The following is an 18,787-nucleotide window of genomic DNA, read 5'->3' on the forward strand; positions in this document are numbered from 1 at the left end:
AACAATAAGAAATAATAAAATTTTTGAATGCCTAAAGGACATAAAACAAGTTGGAGAACTTTATCAATCACTTTTTGCAACCACCTCAATTAGCTCCAGGAGAAAGGTCCTCTGGATTTCTACATTGTGACGAAGCACCCACCTCAACCTGAAACCATCAGTAAATTGTTCTCCTGAAATAGCAGCCCCTGACTCTAAAACACTACATTTCTTTTGACCCTGAAAATACCAGGGGTCCAAATTCTGACATTTTACATGAAAGTAAAGCTTAAGGCTTTAAAATGTAGGTTATCAGACTTTATCATAGCTATATTCATGAATTATATACTTACTAAATAATATATGAAGAATTTTCAAAACTTTGTATTAATGTATCAATCACAAAATTGGGTAAATAGAGTATTTGGTCAATAGAGTTTATAAATTAACCCAAAAATCCATTTTTCCAATTTATTACTAAAAATCTATCCAATGAGTACTATTAAGCTTCCCTAGTACTGTAAATATAGTACAAGTCTTTAATATTCAGACTTTTAAAGAAAGTACTTTAATTTCATCCATCGGGTCTCACCATTCCATATTGTGGCTATGCCAAGAATTGGAACAGACCTTTTTGACCCCAGAGCATATTCCTGGGGTTTGTCTTTCTCCCTAATTCCCTGATGCTGACTAGTTTTCTAGCCAATTTGCCTCTTTCTACTGAAAGCAGATGGCAAAATAAAAACTCTGGTTAATCCAGAGTCCCCATTAATAGGGTGCTAGGTGTTTACCACATTTTCGTCATTCTTCCTTATTTCAACATTGAGAAATATTACATAAATTGTGGCTTCCACCATTTTGGAACATATTTTTTTAATTATATACTCAGGAATACTACTTTCAAATGCATTTTAGACACATAAAATTTCAGCTGAAATTCAAATTACACTGTTTAATACCACTGATTACTTATCAAAGTTTCACACATACTCCTCTCAGCTTTGGTCATTAATAAGGTAAATATAAATATACTTTTTTTTTTTTTAACCAGTTCTTATTTAGTATGAGGCTTAAAAGTGCTTTCAGGTAATATATTTAAAGTCAATAAATACATTTTCTCATATTGGCATTTATTATCTGGTGAACACTAACATTTCTAAATCTGAAAGAAAAAAAGAGTATTGCATTTTAGATGTAATGTCAGTTTGTCTTTAGAGATTTAGCTCCTCCTGTCTAAAGAGTGCCCTGTGCTTTGTTTACTTTAATTCACTTTATCCATTAAACACCACAAAGAGTATTTTTTTCAACTGTTCATCTTTTCTCTAATACATCTCACAGCAGTTTGTCACCATCACATACGAAGTATGAGCTATCACAGTATCTCACCTTTACCTGGCCCACCTGGGGCAAGGCTAAGTCAAATGTACTCACCTTCCGGTTCCCCACAGAGGGTGCACTGTGACTCTGAAAATAGAAGAGAGACAAGAGAGAAGCTGTTACTCATACTGATTTCTATGTCACATACGTACAGAGAGTAAATAACAACAGTTAAGATTGGGGCTTCCGGGATAGACAGTGTAGCTGTACCAGAGCTGCAGATATTTCAATAAACAAATCCAGTTCTGACATTACACTTAAGCAAATTTTGTAATAGGAAAAAAAAAATCTGAAAATGTTTTTATTAAAATAATGATCTTTCATATGTATATGCACACTTTAGGTATGTTTTCATAATTGCATATGGCTCAAATGCACAAATTAGTACCTAAAATAAGAATGGTATATCTTATCATTTAATTTTAATATTTAAACCTTTAATTACAACTGTGTTTTATCTTTAAAGTACAAAAGATATGTATTCTTCGCTGGAAAGAATTCAGACTTTGGGGTCCATTTTATTGAGTTACTTTGGGCAGGTGACTTAACCTCTCAGCTATAAAACAGAGACAATGATATCTACATGAATAGGGATAACCAAAAAACTCTGGTGCCACCAAGACAATTCCGACTCTTAGCAACCCTATAGGATAGAGTAGAACAATCCCATAGGGTTTCCTAGGCTGTTATCTTTACAGAAGCAGATTGCCAAGTCTTTTCTCCAGCAGAGCAGATGCTGGGTTCCAACTGCAGACCTTTCACTTAATAGCTGAGCACTTGACCGTTGTGCCACAGGAGGCCCTTTGGCCTACACGTAAAAAAACCAAACCAAACTTATTGCTGTTGAGTTGCTTCCAACTCATAGCTACCCTATAGGACAGAGTAGAACTGCCCCATTAGTTTCCATGGAGCACCTGGTGGATTTGAACTGCCAACCTTTTAGTTAGCAACCGTAACACTTAACCACTACACCACCAGGGTTTCCTAAACTAGGCACTCAGAAAAACACTGATTTCTTTCTGTTCTAACACTAAAAAGGCAAGCATGCACATCTGTTCCTGGTGATAGAAAATAGTTCACAGAGGCCATATAATCTGGACTGAATCTTGAAGGATAAGTAAGATTTCCAGTGGACAGAAATATGGAAAGAAAACACCCCAAGTTAAAAGACAGGCATGAATAAAGGCATAAAGGCAGGATGACAAACAGAACAGTTTGGCTAGAAGACAGCATTTGTGAAGGGGATTAATGGCAGATCAGGTTTGGAAGAAAAACTGAGGACACACTAGAAAGGGATTTGAACATTGTATAACAGGAGTTGAGTTTTTTTTTTAGATAGAAAACTAGGAACTCACACTGGATTTGGAGGTGGAGAGTGACAGTATCCCAATCAGTCTTTAGGAAGATCACCATGGTGGCAGAAGACAGGGTGGATGCAAGTAAGTAAAGAGCACAGGCCGGGAAACCACAGAGAAGACCAGTACACAGCCCTGCTCTGAGGCCTGAATTGGGAGGTGTTTACGGTAGGACCAGGGGGGAGGTAGACAAATAGGAGAGGGATCTTGATGGAAGTGTAAGAGAAAATGAATTATTTAAAACTAAAACTAACTCTGAACTCTTCTGACTTGTAGGAGATAGAACGATTTATATCAGGAGGAAATCTTTTGATTGCTCTATTCCCTTCATAGAAGCAGTGGAGGAAGAAAAAAAAGAAGTGAATGAAAAAAAAGACCAACATTTCTGAGGCTTTGCCAGTTCTGCTATGACTAAACAGACCTTTAGTACACACACCCTTAGGTACACAAAGATGAGTCCAGAGATAATTGCTCTGGATAACAGAATTGGGAAAATCCAGAAAATGGGGAAACCAAAAGTCTTAAAAATAAAATAGTCATGGTCAACCACCCACGGAGGTTAGGCTTTTTCATGACACATACCATTAAGCAAATCTGCAAAAACACAAAAACGTTCCACAGGAGTGATGTTCTGGGAGTCAAGTATGATATATGGAAGTCCACAGGTGGAGCAAATGGTTAAATGCTAGACTACTAACCAAAAGGTTGGCATTTCGAACCCATACAAAAGAACCTCAGAGGACAGGCCTCGTGATCTACTTCCAAAAGGGCACAGCTTTGAAAACCCTATGGAGTAGTTCTACTCTACACACATGGGGTTACTATGAGTTGGAATTGACTCCATAGCAAGCAACGACAACATCAACTACAGTGGGATATGAGGTAGCTCACAGAAGGAAAGGAGGCAGTCCATCCTATGAGCTAGTTTAGCTGAAGCAAAACTTTAGGTTTAGAATTAACTTGTTGTTATGTGTTGTTGGGTCGGTTCTGACTCATAGCAACTGTATGTACAACAGAACAAAACACTGCCTGGTCCTGTGCCATTCTCACAATCATTGCTATGTTTGAGCCCGTCGTTCCAGCCATTCCATCAATCCATCTCACTGAGGCTCTTCCCTAAAAAATACATAAACCATCCCTTTCTGGAATATCTGTAAAACAGCAAAGATGAAGGTCTCTCACTGGTTTATAGGATTGCTGAGCAAGTCTGTTTCATTTGAATTTCAAAGGACAAGATGCCTGAGCTGATATTTGGTATGCAGAAGGTTCAACAAGATTTCTGTGCACCCAAACACATACCTATGATAGAGGAGGCAGAGATGGAGAACATAGAGTATGATGTATGGCTAATGCATACATGTTCCCAGGGGGAAGAACACCCCAAGGACTCACAGAGGGAAAAGGAAGAAGTAGGGTTTGTGGGGAGTACAATAAACTGCTTTTTGCTGTGGAATATGAATTCTGAAAGTAGACAGCCCTATATACCCACAATGCCACCGTACTTTTTCTACCAGAAATTTGAAAAGGGCTCTCTTTCACTAAGAGCTACAGGCAGAAGGATCCCAGAAAAGAAGCCACTGAGTCATAAAAACAGAAATTGCTTTAAATAAGAACCCTGGAAATTTTATGTTAGAATCAAGATGCTCGAAGAGATCTTGGGCTATGTTGTTAGATGCCGTTGAGTCAGTTCTGACTCACAGTCACCCTGTGTACAACAGACTGAAACATTGTCTGGTCCTGTGCCATCCTCACAACCCTTGCTATGTTTGAGCCTGTTGTTGCAGCTCCTGTGTCTCTCCTTCTCATAGAAGGTCTTCCTCTTTTTTGCTGACCCTTTTCCAGGGACTGGTCCCTCCTGATAATGTGTCCAAAGTATGTGAGATGAAGTCTCACCACCTCTTGGACTATAGATATGTTTCATTTATTCCAAACAAACAAACAAAAAATGCTTAATCAAATTATCTTCCTATTGCAAATTTTTATCACCCACTTATCAGTTTGTGGTGGCTTCCGTGTTGCTATGATGCTGGAAGCTATACCACTGGTAATTCAAATGCGAGCAGGGTCACTGATGGTGGACAGGTTTCAGTAGAGCTTTCAGACTAAGAAAGGCTAGAAAGGCCTGTTGATTGCTTCCAAATATTAGCCAATGAAAACCTTATGGATTACAACACAATAGTGTCTGACATAGTGCTGGAAGATGAGTCACCTAGGTTGGAAGACACTACACAGTGGACTGCAACAATGCACAAGGCCATACCAACGATCGTGAAGATGGTGCAGGCCTGACTGGGCCACACTTCCTTCTGCTGTACATAAGGGTGCCATAAGCCGACTCAACAGCAACCAACATTGCAAATTTTTTATAACCATTCCAAAATTAAAGATTCTAAAGAGTCCCACAATAAAAAAATCCCTTTGATTTTATTTAATCAAAAATTCCTACATTTGACCACAGAAACGTTCTTTACATGATTCTTATGAATAAGATGTTACTTTAGGTAACAGTGAAATCCTCTGACAGCCTTACTAGTGTAGACGAGACAACCGGAGCTCAGCACGTAAGTGACATGTCCAAGGCCACGCCACGGGACAGGAGGAGAGCCAAGGCTAAACCTGACATCTCTGGACACTGGCTCTTTTCATCACGACGCATGCTGAGCAGAACTGTTAACACAAAGTAGAGACTGAAGTCCTCCATGGCTCACTCAGGGAGGTACGTGCCCCTGCACTGAAGAGAATGGCTGACTGAAAGAGCAAAGCGATGCCCAGATGTCTAGTGAGCAGACCAGAGAATAAAGAATGACGGACAAAGAGGTAAGAGCGGCTATGGAGACGGCTTCAGATCCTGTCTCTTTCACAAATGCTGAGGGGAATCCTGACAGCTTGGTTGAGAGCTGTACATCCTAAAGCACTTAACAGAACTGGATTAAACTCCCAGCTCCACCTTTGGTCATGAGCCAACCCTCCCACTGTCCTTGTTCCTTTCCTGACTGAAATTAAACACCGGGCAGTTTACTTTTGATGTGAATCTGAAACTGTGGTTTTCTGCCTCCTGTGGAAAACTAACTGGAACTTGAGTTAAAACTGACCCACAAATTCAGGACTATCTCAATAGATATAATCTCAAGCAAAGGTTATATGTATGTGTATATATATATATATATATATATATATATATATATATATATAATTATTGTCAAGTTCAAAATAGAGTATGTTTAACCTAATACATTTGGTGAATACAAATACCTAATGCTTTTGGTGAATACAAATATTGTGAATCAAAGATATCAAAGACCTCAGGAACAAAGGTATTGGCCCAGCCAGTGGCATATTAACTTCTTAAGCAAATGACACTTTAAATTGAATTATTAATGCATTCTGGCCTTATCCTTTAAAAAGAAAAATACTTCCAGAAATATCGTAAGTAAGAGACTGTCATTCTGTGTATTAAAGCCTGGGACACAAAGCAACTAAACTCATCATTATTGAACACAATTTGTCAACGCATGTCTCTCTAAAGGTCCATCAAAAACCTTTCACTATAAGCTATAGGAATTATTAAAGAGATGCAATGAGGGCCTACGGCTCTTCTCAGCAAATGTGTCCCTGGGGTGGTTGAATTGGAACTGAAGTAAATGACTCCAGGGAGCTCTTGTAACTAAATGTACGGGAGTCTAAAGTAAAAAGAAGTCAATATCCTGACGTTAAGAAACTACCAGCCCAGTGTAAGAAAGGCGTTCTGGGTCAGATTCTTGTTCCCTCTACTTAGACAGATCATATTCCACTGACATTAATACCATTACAATCAGAAATAAATCCTATAAAATAACAATTTAAGCCCAGACCAATGACCCACATTAATGGTGGCTTGTCGACTTCTTAAAGATAATTTTCTGATTGCTCAGCTCTAAGTAGTCTCTCCCATCTCTGTAGTCCTCAGGAGCCATTTTTTGGTACGTCTATGTTCTCTTTCTACCTCAGTATACATTTAATGAGTATACATTTAATAAGCAGTAGGCCAGGGAATGTCCTTCTCCAGGGACTGATCCCTCCTGATAACATCTCCAAAGTATGTGAGACATAGTCTGGAGAAGGACGTCATGCTTGGTAAAGTAGAGGCTCAGCTAAAAAAGAGGAAGACCCTCCATGAGATGGACTGACACAATGTCTGCAACAATGGGCTCAAGCATAACAACCGATTGTGAGGATGGTGCAGGACTGGGGAGCATTTTGTTCTGTTGTACATAGGGTCGCTATGAGTTGGAACCAACTCAAGAGCATTTGACAACAACAAAAACAGGCCTGGGAATAAAAAGATGAGCAGTTCCTACGAATCATGGTGGAACTCACAATCTAGCCAAGAAAATAATTGTCAACTAACTATAACAACATACAGTGAATGTTCCAATAGAAATCTGTACAAGGTGCTATGGCAGTACACACATGGAACTATTTATTCTGCTGAGGCAATTTCTGTGAGAAGTTTCACAGAAAAGTAATTATTTGATGTGAACAAATATTTACCAGATGGTAGCTGGAGAAAGGCACTCTAAGCAGAGAGAAGCGCATAAGCAAACGTATGGAGACATAAACATCTCTCCCCTAAATGAGGGCAGGATTTATGTCTATTTAATCTTTGCATTATGTCAAATACTAAGTACTATTCCTTGCATATAATAAATATTGAAACTAAAAAATATTATTGAATTAACACATCACTTAAGATTCTCCTTCCTTCAAAAACCACATTTTGAACCCCAATTATATTCCTGGTACTGTGCTAGGTACTATGAATAGAAATACCTGAGATGTAGTTCCTTGTTCTATAGAACTTATAAAGAGAAAGACAGTTTCTAAACAGGTAATTATAGAACAATATTAAAATGGTTAGGATCAGTTATACTCAATAATGAAGAAGCATAGACAAGGAAAAAATGAACACCCCAGCTAAACTGCGAAAAGCTTCACATGAAGTATTGTTTCAATGCAGCTTAAAATACAACATCAGAGTTTTCTCTGTGGTGAGTAAGGAGGAGGGCATTCCAAGGAAAAGAAACTGAAGGTACAAAATTCCAGAGTCATGAAAGATATGTCATATTTGGGGAGCAGTAGGGCAATGTGGTGGAGCCCTGGTGGGCGCAGTGGTTAGGAGCTTGGCTGCACACCAAAAGATCGGCAGTTCAAATCCACCAGCCACTCCTTGAAAACCCGAAGAGGCAGTTCTACTCTGTCCTATACGGTCCATATGAGCCCAAATTGACTCGATGGCAATGGGTTTAGGGAAAGGTGGTGAGTCTATTTGTTTGAAGTAGGGGGATGTTTTGGGAGGATGCAGTAACAAGAGATGAGGCTGCAGAAGTAAGTTGGGACACAAGTCATGGAAGGCCTAGTGGGTAACATTTCTCCTAAAAGGTAAGTGCTGTCAGTGAACGTTTGTAAGCTGGGAATACTGTGATATTCCTTTCCCCCATGAAGTTTCAGCTTGCAATGGGGAGAAACCAATGAGGACAGACCAAATAAGGAGCATTTGCCCCAAAATAACAAAGTTTCTTAACCAAAGTGGTGGCCATGGAGAGGGAGAAGAGGGGCTAGATGTGAGAGGGAAAATGAACGTAATTTTTTTTGTGACGAATAAATGCTGAATTGTGGTGACAGGAAAAATGATAACAATGGTGATGGTGATGAAGATAATTATATTAGTAACAACAATATCAGTCAATGCTTATTGAGTGTATACTTTGCATCAAGCATCGTTCTCTTATTTTAATTCATTTATGTGACTCTAAATTATGCACCAACCACTAAGGCCAAAGATGAAGAAACTGAAGATTTTTACCAATTTCTGCAGTCTGAAATTGATAGAACATGCCATCAGGACACATTGATAATTACTGGTGATTGCAATGTGAAAGTTGGAAATGAAGAAGGATCGGTAGTTGGAAAATATGCCCTTGGTAATAGAAACGGTGCTGGAGATTGTGTGATAGAATTTTGCTAGACCAATGATTTCTTCATGGCAAATACCTTTTTGCAACAATATAAACAGTGACCATACATGTGGACATCACCAGATGGAATACACAGGAACCAAATTGACTACATCTGTGGAAAGAGGTAATCAAAAAGCTCGATATCATCAGTCAGAACAAGGTTAGAGGCCAACAATGCAACAGACCATCAACCGCTCATATGCAAGTTCAAGCTGAAACTGAAGAAAATTAGAACAAGTCGACAAAAGCCAAAGTATGATCTTGAGTATATCCCACCTGAATTAGGGACCATCTCAAGAATTAATTTCATGTGTTGAGCAAGAATGACTGAAGGCCAAACAAGTTATGGAATAACATCAAGGCCAGCACATATGAAGAAAGCAAGAGGTAATTAAAAAGACAGGAAAGAAAGAAAAGACCAAAATGGGTGTCAGAAGAGGCTCTCAAAGTTGCTCTTGAACACTGAATAGCTAAAGGGAAAGGAAGAAATGATGAAGCAAAAGAGCAGAACAAAAGATCTCAAAGGGCAGCTCAAGAAGACAAAGTAAAATATTATAACGACATGCACAAAGGATGGAATAACAATTGAGACATTTCAACAAACAGATGCAGCACTGGAAGTGCTCATTCATCTATGCCAAGAAATTTGGGAGACAGCTACCTGGTCAACTGACTGGAAGAGATGCATATTTATGCCTATTCCTAACAAAGGTGAACCAACTGAATGTGGAAATTATCAAAAATATCATTAATATACTCAAGTAAAATTTTTCTGAAGATCATTCAAAAGTGGCTGCAGCAGTATATCAACAGGGAACTGCCAGAAATTCAAGCCAGATTCACAAGAGGATGTGGAATGAGAAAAATCATTGCTGATGTCAGATGGATCCTGGCTGAAAGCAGAGAATACTAGAAGGATGTTTATCTGTGTTTTATTACTATACATTCGACTGTGTAAATTATAACTAATTGTGGGCAACACTGCGAAGAATGGGAATTCCAGAACACTTTAATTGTACTGATGAGAAACCTGTACATAGATCGAGAGGCAGTCATTCAAACAGAAAAAGTGGGTACTGTGTGATTTAAAGTCAGGAAAGGTGCGCACCAGGGTTGTATCCTTTCACCATATTTATTCAATCTGTATGCTGATCAAATAATCCGAGAAGCTGCACTATATGAAGAAAAATGAAGCTTTGGGATTGGAGGAAAACTCATTAACAACCTGTATTATGCAGATGACACAACCTTCCTCGCTGAAAGTGAAGAGAACTTGAAGCACTTACTGATGAAGATCAAAGACCACACCCTTCAGTACGGATTGTACCTCAACATAATAAATAAATAAATAAATAAACAAACAAACAAACAAATAAATAAATAAATAAAACAAAAATCCTCACAACTGGAGCAATGAGCAACATCACGATAAATGGAGAAAAAACTGAAGTCGTCAAGGATTTCATTTTACTTGGATCCACAAGATATCAAATGACGCATTGCATCGGGCAAATCTGCAGCAAAAGACCTCTTTAAAGTATTGAAAAACAAAGATGTCACCTTGAGGACTAAGGTGCTCCTGACCCAAGCCATGGTGTTTTCAATCGCTACACATGCATTTGAAAGTTGGACAATGAATAAGGATGACCAAAGAAGAATTGATGTCTTTGAATTGTGGTATTGGCAAAGAATATTGAATATACCACGGACTACCAAAAGAATGAACAAATCTGTCTTGGAAAAAGTACAACCAGAATGCTCCTTAGAAGCAAGGATGGTGAGACTATGTCTCACATACTTTGGACATGTTATCAGGAGGGACCAATTCCTAGAGAAGGACATCATGCTTGGTAAAGTAGAAGGTCAGCAAAAAAGAGGGAGACCTTCAACGAGATGGACTGACACAGTGGCTGCAACAATGGGCTCAAGCAAATCAACGATTGTAAGGATGATGCAGGACTGAAGAGTGCTTTGTTGTATGTAGGGTTAGTATGAGTCAGAACTGACTCAATGGCACCTAACAACAACAACAACAAGACTCTAGTTTGGGAATTAGGATAGCTGAGGGTGCTTTATTTCACTCATGATTTACTACAAAAATACATATTTAGCATGTGAGTATAAGGCTTATTACTCTATGGAGGGATATTGGCCATTAAGGTAAGCATTTAAATCCAGGCTCACTACTGGACTAGAGGCTGCTTGACTTTACAAAAGATACTTATCCTGAGCTTTGGTTTTCTTATCTACATAACCTTCACGCAAAAAGGTTAGCTGAGCTGTGGTTCATAATAAATGAATAAAATATAACACCTAGCACGGTGCCTGGAACTGAATTTGCGCTAAAAAACGATAGTTCTCTTCCCTAAAAGCACTTAAACATTTCTAAGACAATCTTCACCTCCTCCCTGCATGTCCTTCAACAACCTCTCCAGGGCCTCAGCTCCAGCCTTATTCACATCAATGGAATTCCATTATAAGGAAAACTGTGCTTCCCCATGGAACCTAATGTGACAGAATTTGATCTGTGTTATCGCTTTCTTCCCTGAGGAGCAACCATTAAAAAAATATTCACAGTGTAGATGAGAATTAAACTTGATACATTGTGGATTCATCATCATTAGTGCAGAGTCCTATTTAAATTAGGAGAGGCCTACACTAATTTATGCTAATTGACACAAGATAGAGAAATCTGCCTGATGATTTTATGTACGTTTACCGTATACCTGCTCCAGACACAGCCCCTTGAGAACCAGCTGATTTCCAAAGCACCAAAACGTGAATAGTGAAAGCCTAACACACTCTTTCTTTATCATAAGGTATGTATCCTATTTTAATCATCCAGAAAGAAGGAAATTGCTGCATCTCCTATGTGAATTCATAAAGCATTTTATCTATGGAGGTTACTCTCAATTTATGTACATATTTTTACAGAAGTGGCTTTATGCCCTGTATACGAAGCAATGCGCGGGTGTGAACACACACTCACGGTGTCTCTCTCCCTCCTCTGTAGGGAGAGAGAATGGTGGCATGGCACTGCACCCTTCCCTCCAGCCTAGATGATTCACTTGGGGTCAGGGTGAAGTTCATAGCAGCTGAAGGAGATAAAGAAACCAGCTAAGACAGCATTCCAGGGAGCCCCATGGGAGGAAAGAGCTGACATGCATACGTGAGCTCCAGCAGGTTGCTGCCAAGTGCAGCCTGACACGGACTGGGGCAATTCTGCCAGGACTCCAGGCAAAACCAATTTCAAGATCACTGAGAATAAGACACCACTTTCTCTAGGCTTTTTCAAATCCAGCCGTGAAGGTGAAAAGCATCAGTGCTCATTCTCCGAGGAAGCACAGAACGGCCTGCACTGCTTTGAGCAAGCTGCCCAGGTGCAATGGGCCACCGGGTGTGCGTGGCACTTGCTAGGGATTGTGCAGGGAAGGCAGAGAAAGAAGACTGGAGGCTACGGCTTGCAGCCAGGAGACTGGCAGGGTGACTGGATACGGAAAGGCCAGAGTTCGGTTGCTGTGCCAGCTTTACTAGTTTGCTGCTTCCTCTTGCTCCTCTGCCTCCTTCCAGCTGCGGTAGTGACTAACAGAGGGAGATCAAGAGAGCGGTGTCACGTCTTTCCCCTCCTGACTCTCAAAGCACTCTGTAAGGATGCTGCAGCGTGCTCATCATCAAGCAATGTTCCATATGAAGAGCCAACTAGAGATGTAACGTCAAGCCACTCAGAGTGGAAGATGATGGCAAAGTACTATTTGTCAGGACTTCCAAGGCCACAGTTTCCCCAAGGAACTTTGGTGGCTTTTTAAAATCCCTTCTCAAACAAGCAGAAGTACATGAAGATACAGCCTTTTGCTCAGATCCTGTAAACAGGCACTCTCTCATTTAAGCACTTGACGAAGTAGGAGAGTATATTTATGTGACAATATGACTAGATATAATAGGTCAAGTATCTACCCATCAATTGAGAAAAGCTTAAATAACTTATGATGTATGGGTACTATGGAATACTTATGTCAAAATGGAAAAAAAAATCTCAAGGATTTAAAAATAGAGAGCAAAAAGAACATGGCATCTAGTTTTCATTTTTGAACATATATTCATGTATACTTATTCAATAAATATTTATAAGGAAACGTGTGTGTCAGGCCTTTTGCTTGAAGATGTGCATTTGATAATATTACAATATGCTGGAGAGTGTATTTATGAAAAAAATGCATACAAAAACATCTGAAATTATACACAGTACATTCTTACCAGAAGTTATTTCTGTGGAAGAATTATAACAGTTGTGGCTCTTACGCAGTTGGGGTACAGGGGAGAAGGATGGGAAGTGGAATTCTCAGTGCACATGTTAATTTTTATTTTGAAAAGCAATCAAAAAGCAAATAGGATAAATACAAAAGAAAAATATTTTTGGCACTAAGTAAGCCCCAGAATATTAGCTATTAATATTACCATCATCTAAAGTTGCTTTTATTTCACTAAAAAAAAAAGGAAACTTAGTTTTATCATCTAGGGGATAATAATATATTCTACCCCTAGGATTGTTCTGACAATAAAATGAGATAATAGGGTAAATGTCTGAGCCCCAAATCTAGCACATAGTGATCAATCAAGAAATGTTAGCAATTTAAAAATAATTTTTAATTATTATTAATGTATAAAGATATGAATGATCTCTCATGGGCCAGACACTGATGAAGGGAAACTAGACATGTGATCTATCTACAATAAAGTACAGTAAGAGTTATTGTCAAGATACATAAAATGTGTTCTAGAAGCACATGGTACGCCTGATGGAGCTAAGGCACAGACAGGGTCAGTGAGGGTGAGCAGCAGGAAGCACCACTGGATCTAAGCTCTGAAGGAGGACTTGAGTTTATTAGGCGGAGAGGTAGGCACAGCCCTTTCATGGAAAGGAAAAAGCATAAATGTATAGGGAGGAACAACTTTTGTTCAACAATTTCCATATTATTTCATCAAGCAGAAGATTGCTCAGTGCAATCTCTTTCTTATCTTTTCATGTACACATCAGAAATAAAAGAGGAGCAAAACTGAAGAAAGTGGTTTTAGGATTTTTCGTTGGCTTAAGAAATGCACGAAGAGATCACATCAGAAACTAAGTAATTCGGAAACACGCTGATGGCAAGTGTGTGGCACTGTTAATTGACAACAATGTGTAGAATAGTTCACCCAATTAAATACTTGCATGTAAATAGAATTCTAATTAGATTTTTTATGATAAAGTAGAAAAAATATAAAGGCAGACACAGAAATCAATAATTCAATAAGGAATAAATTCAAAGTTCATGAACACATAGAATGTGAGACAATGATGTCTTCTCTTATCTGGAAACCATTTTTTTTTTCTAGTCATAGACGTCTTCTCAGAATCCGTACTGACACACAAATACACTTTCACAATCATTGCTAATGCCGTGTATTATGGTTAATCAGATATCCTTATCCATTTGCTCGTTCAATAAATATTGACTGAAAATCTACTATGTTCCTAATATTCCAGTTGCTGGGGACACAGCTGTGATCAAAACAAATCTAAACAAAAAATCTGTCTTCCTAGAGTTTCCTTCTAGAATGCATGGCCCTTCCATGTCTGTGGTAGGTGCATGCATACAGTGTAGAGATTAAGTGCTCAAGCTATTTCTGAGTCAGATTATCTGAGTTCGTTTCTCAGCTCCTCCAGCTTCCAGCTTTAAAATCCTAAAATGTCACATTTGACTTTAGAATGTTTTCAGGCAGCACAGTTAGCTTCAGTGTAAGCTTGACTTAAGTAAGTTAAATAATTCATTTGTAACCTCTGAGGAAAAACAGTGTTCTGTTATTTTTCAACACAAATGTGTGCTCACTGACAGGCCACTGCACCTGGGATTAAAAGTTACCCGAAAAGTAAATGCCTTACACAAGGATAATCAATAGCTTACTCTATTTTTGTGCCATTTTTATCTATGAAATTCAATACTGCTCATGGCCCCCATCTTATTAATCCACATGAGAACACTATGTAAATAACCAGCATTATTATTTCTTTCATTCAGTTAAGGAAAAAGATGTTCAAAGAAATTAAGTGACTTGCCCATGGTCAGCCATACAGTCATGCCAATAGTCATCTATTTTCAGGTTTACCAAACTGCTCCTGAAACGCACCGATGATAGCTGAGGATTCTGAATGTGTGGCTTTCCTGCCATTCCCTTTCTCATGATCAACAAAATAATGCAAGGGCTCAAGAAGTCTTTCCACATTAATTCAACTATTCTCACAGAAACAACACGAAGAAGGTTTGTGTTATACTCAATTTCTGATTTTCTGAAGATCTGGCCCAATCCATGCTCTTCAATATCACACACCAACATAAAGTTCTTGTCTCCTAAAAAATTAATATCTCCTAAAATCCTTACCTTAGCTCATTGCTTATCTTACTCTTCATGGCTTCTCTGGGTCAGTTAATCCAAATTTGTTGGTTTTAGTTGCCACTTGCTTTTGCCAAGGACTTCTCCTCAAGCTACAGATACATGGACCCAAATGCCTGCTGATACAGTATCCATTCACTTACAGCATCTCCATTAAAGACACCATTTTCCACAATCTGGACCTGAAAAGCCTCCTCTACTTACCTTTCTCCCCATAACCAACCAGAGCCTTCCAATTTCACCCCCAATTTACTATACTATATTATACCATACCGTACTATAACTACACTGTACTATACTAATACTGTACTATACAATATCAATTCCCTCTTTTCTATGCCTAGTACAACTTCCATTATTCTTCACGTTTTCATCTCTTTCCCAATACAATGCTACCTCCTGACTTGGCTCCCTGCTACCATTCTCGCAGGTCTTCCAGTCTCGCTTCTATATGGCCACTCGAGCAAGCCGTCAAAGCTGACTATATGATTGTGTCACATGTGTTATTACATGTGAATGACTTCCCTTGTCTGATAAAGTCATACTCATCCACCCCGTTGCTCAAGCCCAAACTCTAGCAGTCATCTAAATCAAATCAATGAAATCTTCATCATGTGAAGGCAAGTGGGCAGATCTTCAATAAATTGGGATTGTGTGTTTGGGATGTGTAAATTTTCTCCATCTCAACAGGAAACACTATCCATGCAGTTGCATCAAAGCAAAAATATAGGAATAGTTTTGGATTATCTTCTTTTCCATACCTCGTATGTCAAATTCATCATTAAGTCCTCTGTAGCTTCAAAATTTGTTGTGACGTCATTCACTGATATCCATCTTTACTGTCAACGCTTAGGACAGGCTACCAAAACCTCTACTGCACTGCCTTTAAAAGCCTTCTAGTTATAGCCTTGTTTACGCTCTAGCATCCAATGTGATTGTTTTAAAGCATAGATCAGGCCATGTCATGCACGTTTCAAATGTTCCGATGGTTTACCATTATATTTAAAGAAAAGGCAGAGGTTCCTAATACAACACATTAGGCTCCGCATCTTCAGGCCCCAGCCGACCTCCTTGACCTCAGCACATTCCACTCTGCACACATCATCAGGTTCTATGCCTCGAGAGTAGGCTGGAGACGTTTGCGTTTACGTTTGCTGCTCCATCTCTCTGGAATGCTCTTCCCCCAAATATTAACATGGGAGGGGCTTTCTTGTCCAAGAGGTCTCCCTAGAGTAGATCATCCTGAACCGCCCTTCTCTTCTTAGTCTCCATCCTATCACTCTATTCTGTTGTCCACAAAATATACATTATTAATTTATCTATGCATTTAGTTAAATGTTCATCATCTGTAAGGGAGCAATGACATGCTAGAAAGTAGGCTTGGTAATTGATCAGCTTTCATGCTTCAATTAGAAATGTGACTGGGTGGTATAACGACACTCATCTTAAGAGGCTACTCAATTTGGCCTACATATAAAAGTATAAGGAACTCAAATATGCTCCAATATTTCTTGATTCTGCAGCCTTGGTCATGTTGTCATCTCTACCCGGAATCTCTTACCCTCCTTAATGTCTTGTAATCTTGTGTACTCTTGAGAACCAACCTTACATAACACATCTCTTCTATAGCCTTCAATCACCAGTTCCTCATCAGAGCCTCCAGGAAAAAGCAATTGCTTCTTCCTCATATTGGGTCATGTTTTTGTTAGTTGGTAGGTGCTGTCGAGTCGATTCCAACTCATAGCGATCCTATAGGACAGAACAGAACCACCCTATAGGGTTTCCAAGGAGCGGCTAGTGAATTTGAACTGCTGACCTTTTGGTTAGCAGCCATAGCTCTTAACCACTATGCCACCAGGGTTTCCATTGGGTTATGTACCTCATTTGGTCATGAGATATTTTAAATTATAGTCGTCTTCTTTTACCCCTTTAGAATGGTATGTCCTGAGGCAAAGGGTGGGCCTTTACAGGCACTGGTGCACAGGTGGATTTCAGTATTAGCATTATCTTTGAATATGAAGATTTCATTCACCACCAAGATTTGTTTTACTATAATTAAATCTTATTCATCGATCTAGCACTATCATTTTGGCATACCTTATCTAGTTTGTTCCATACCAACCACATTCAAATCAATTTTTAGTCACTCATCTGACCAAACCTTCCAGAAGAATCTAAATGTAGTACATAACCCAACCCACCCAGACCCAGTGCCATCAATATATGTGTTAAATACACAGTTTGGCACAAATATAGACAGAAGTACATAGAAATGTGTGTGTATGCAATGATATGTGTCTTAGTGTAGGATACATTTGCTGGGTGCTCAAAAATGTTTATTAATGGTTTTAAAAAGGTGTTCAGTCATATTTCATATCCATTTCTGATGACTGCACACAGAAAATAAATATCAGCCTCAGGGGACTTGAACAAATTCTCTTATTATTGTTAAAATAAAGGAAAATGTGTAGGAAATACTAAAGCTACCAATAAATAGTCTTTGATATCGTGATGATTTAGGATAGACCTGGCACATAAGTCCTAGCGTAAGCCCCAGAGGTAACAATTCTAAGAATGCTGTGTAGTTATTTTCAATTCCCTAAGTTATAAATATTTCCATTGGAACTTTTGTGCCAAATATCCCTTCCCTGGCATCACTGTGTCCTTATTTTGTTCCAAATATGTCAGCAAATATCACTTATTTTTGTAGCCTCTTTCTTTGTACACGGCCAGGTACTCATTTACTATAGTGGGATTCACAGGAGCCGATAACCCAGGTGTTCTTTAGCACCATAGACAGAGATTGTTAAGTACCATGGATGAAGATTGTTATTTCTTTGTCGAGTTTGGGTTTGGTACTCAAGCTGCTGTACAGAAAGAACTCTGCTGTAAAAGTTGAAACAATATTTACTAGGTGGTGGATGTCACACTTTAATTTTACATGAACTTGTATTTTCTTTTTTGACCTATTACAACCTATGTTTTACCATTTCTGTCACTAGTAGGCAGCACATGAAGGTGAAAGGCAGTTCAGCCAATCTGAAAACTCGTAAGGTTTTTAGGAGCCTTTCTAAATTTTTCTTGAATTTACTTGTTAAAAAGAATAAGTCCTTGCAAAGGTTTCAGACTATACAAAATACTACTCTACACTGGAGCATGAAACATGGCCACAATTCAATAATGGTCTCCAATTCTGACAATTTCAAAGTGATTTAAAATACAGGTTCTGAAAACTGTATCATTATCTTTTAATTTTGCAACCTGATGTAGAAAAGCAAGAACAATTCTCAAATTCAGAGAATCTGCACTGTCTCCCTCGATAAAAAGAGGTCAAGGATGGATACGGTTAAAAAGTCCACTGAGCATGCGGTCACTATGACAACAAAATTGGTAGAAATGCCCAAGAGGAAATATGAGGGCCAAAATTTGAAAAACAGCTAATGTATCCAAAATTGTGAATGCTTCAACTCTTATTTTCCCTAATATAACTGCTGCTGTTGTTGTTGTACGGTGCCATTGAGTCATTTAGGATTCATACCCACCCTATGTAAACAGAATGAAACTCTGCCCAGTCCTGTGTCATCCTCAGAATTGTTTTGTTTGAGCCCATTGTTGATCCCACTGTGTCAATCCATCTCGTTGAGGGGCTTC

At 38.8% G+C, this 18,787-nt stretch overlaps 1 protein-coding gene across 1 annotated transcript in view; it reads right to left on the reverse strand.

Annotated features, from left to right (window-relative positions):
* Window positions 1–18,787, reverse strand: part of DLGAP2 (DLG associated protein 2) — a 1,098,241-nt gene that overhangs the window by 468,157 nt on the left and 611,297 nt on the right. The window contains exon 3 of the mRNA XM_049904665.1: window positions 1,411–1,443. Within this exon, the coding sequence (XP_049760622.1) occupies window positions 1,411–1,443 (33 nt within the window). The remainder of the gene's footprint in view (window positions 1–1,410; window positions 1,444–18,787) is intronic.

The sequence above is a fragment of the Elephas maximus genome, chromosome 12, assembly GCF_024166365.1.
Source record: "Elephas maximus indicus isolate mEleMax1 chromosome 12, mEleMax1 primary haplotype, whole genome shotgun sequence".
Taxonomy (NCBI): Eukaryota; Metazoa; Chordata; class Mammalia; order Proboscidea; family Elephantidae; genus Elephas; species Elephas maximus.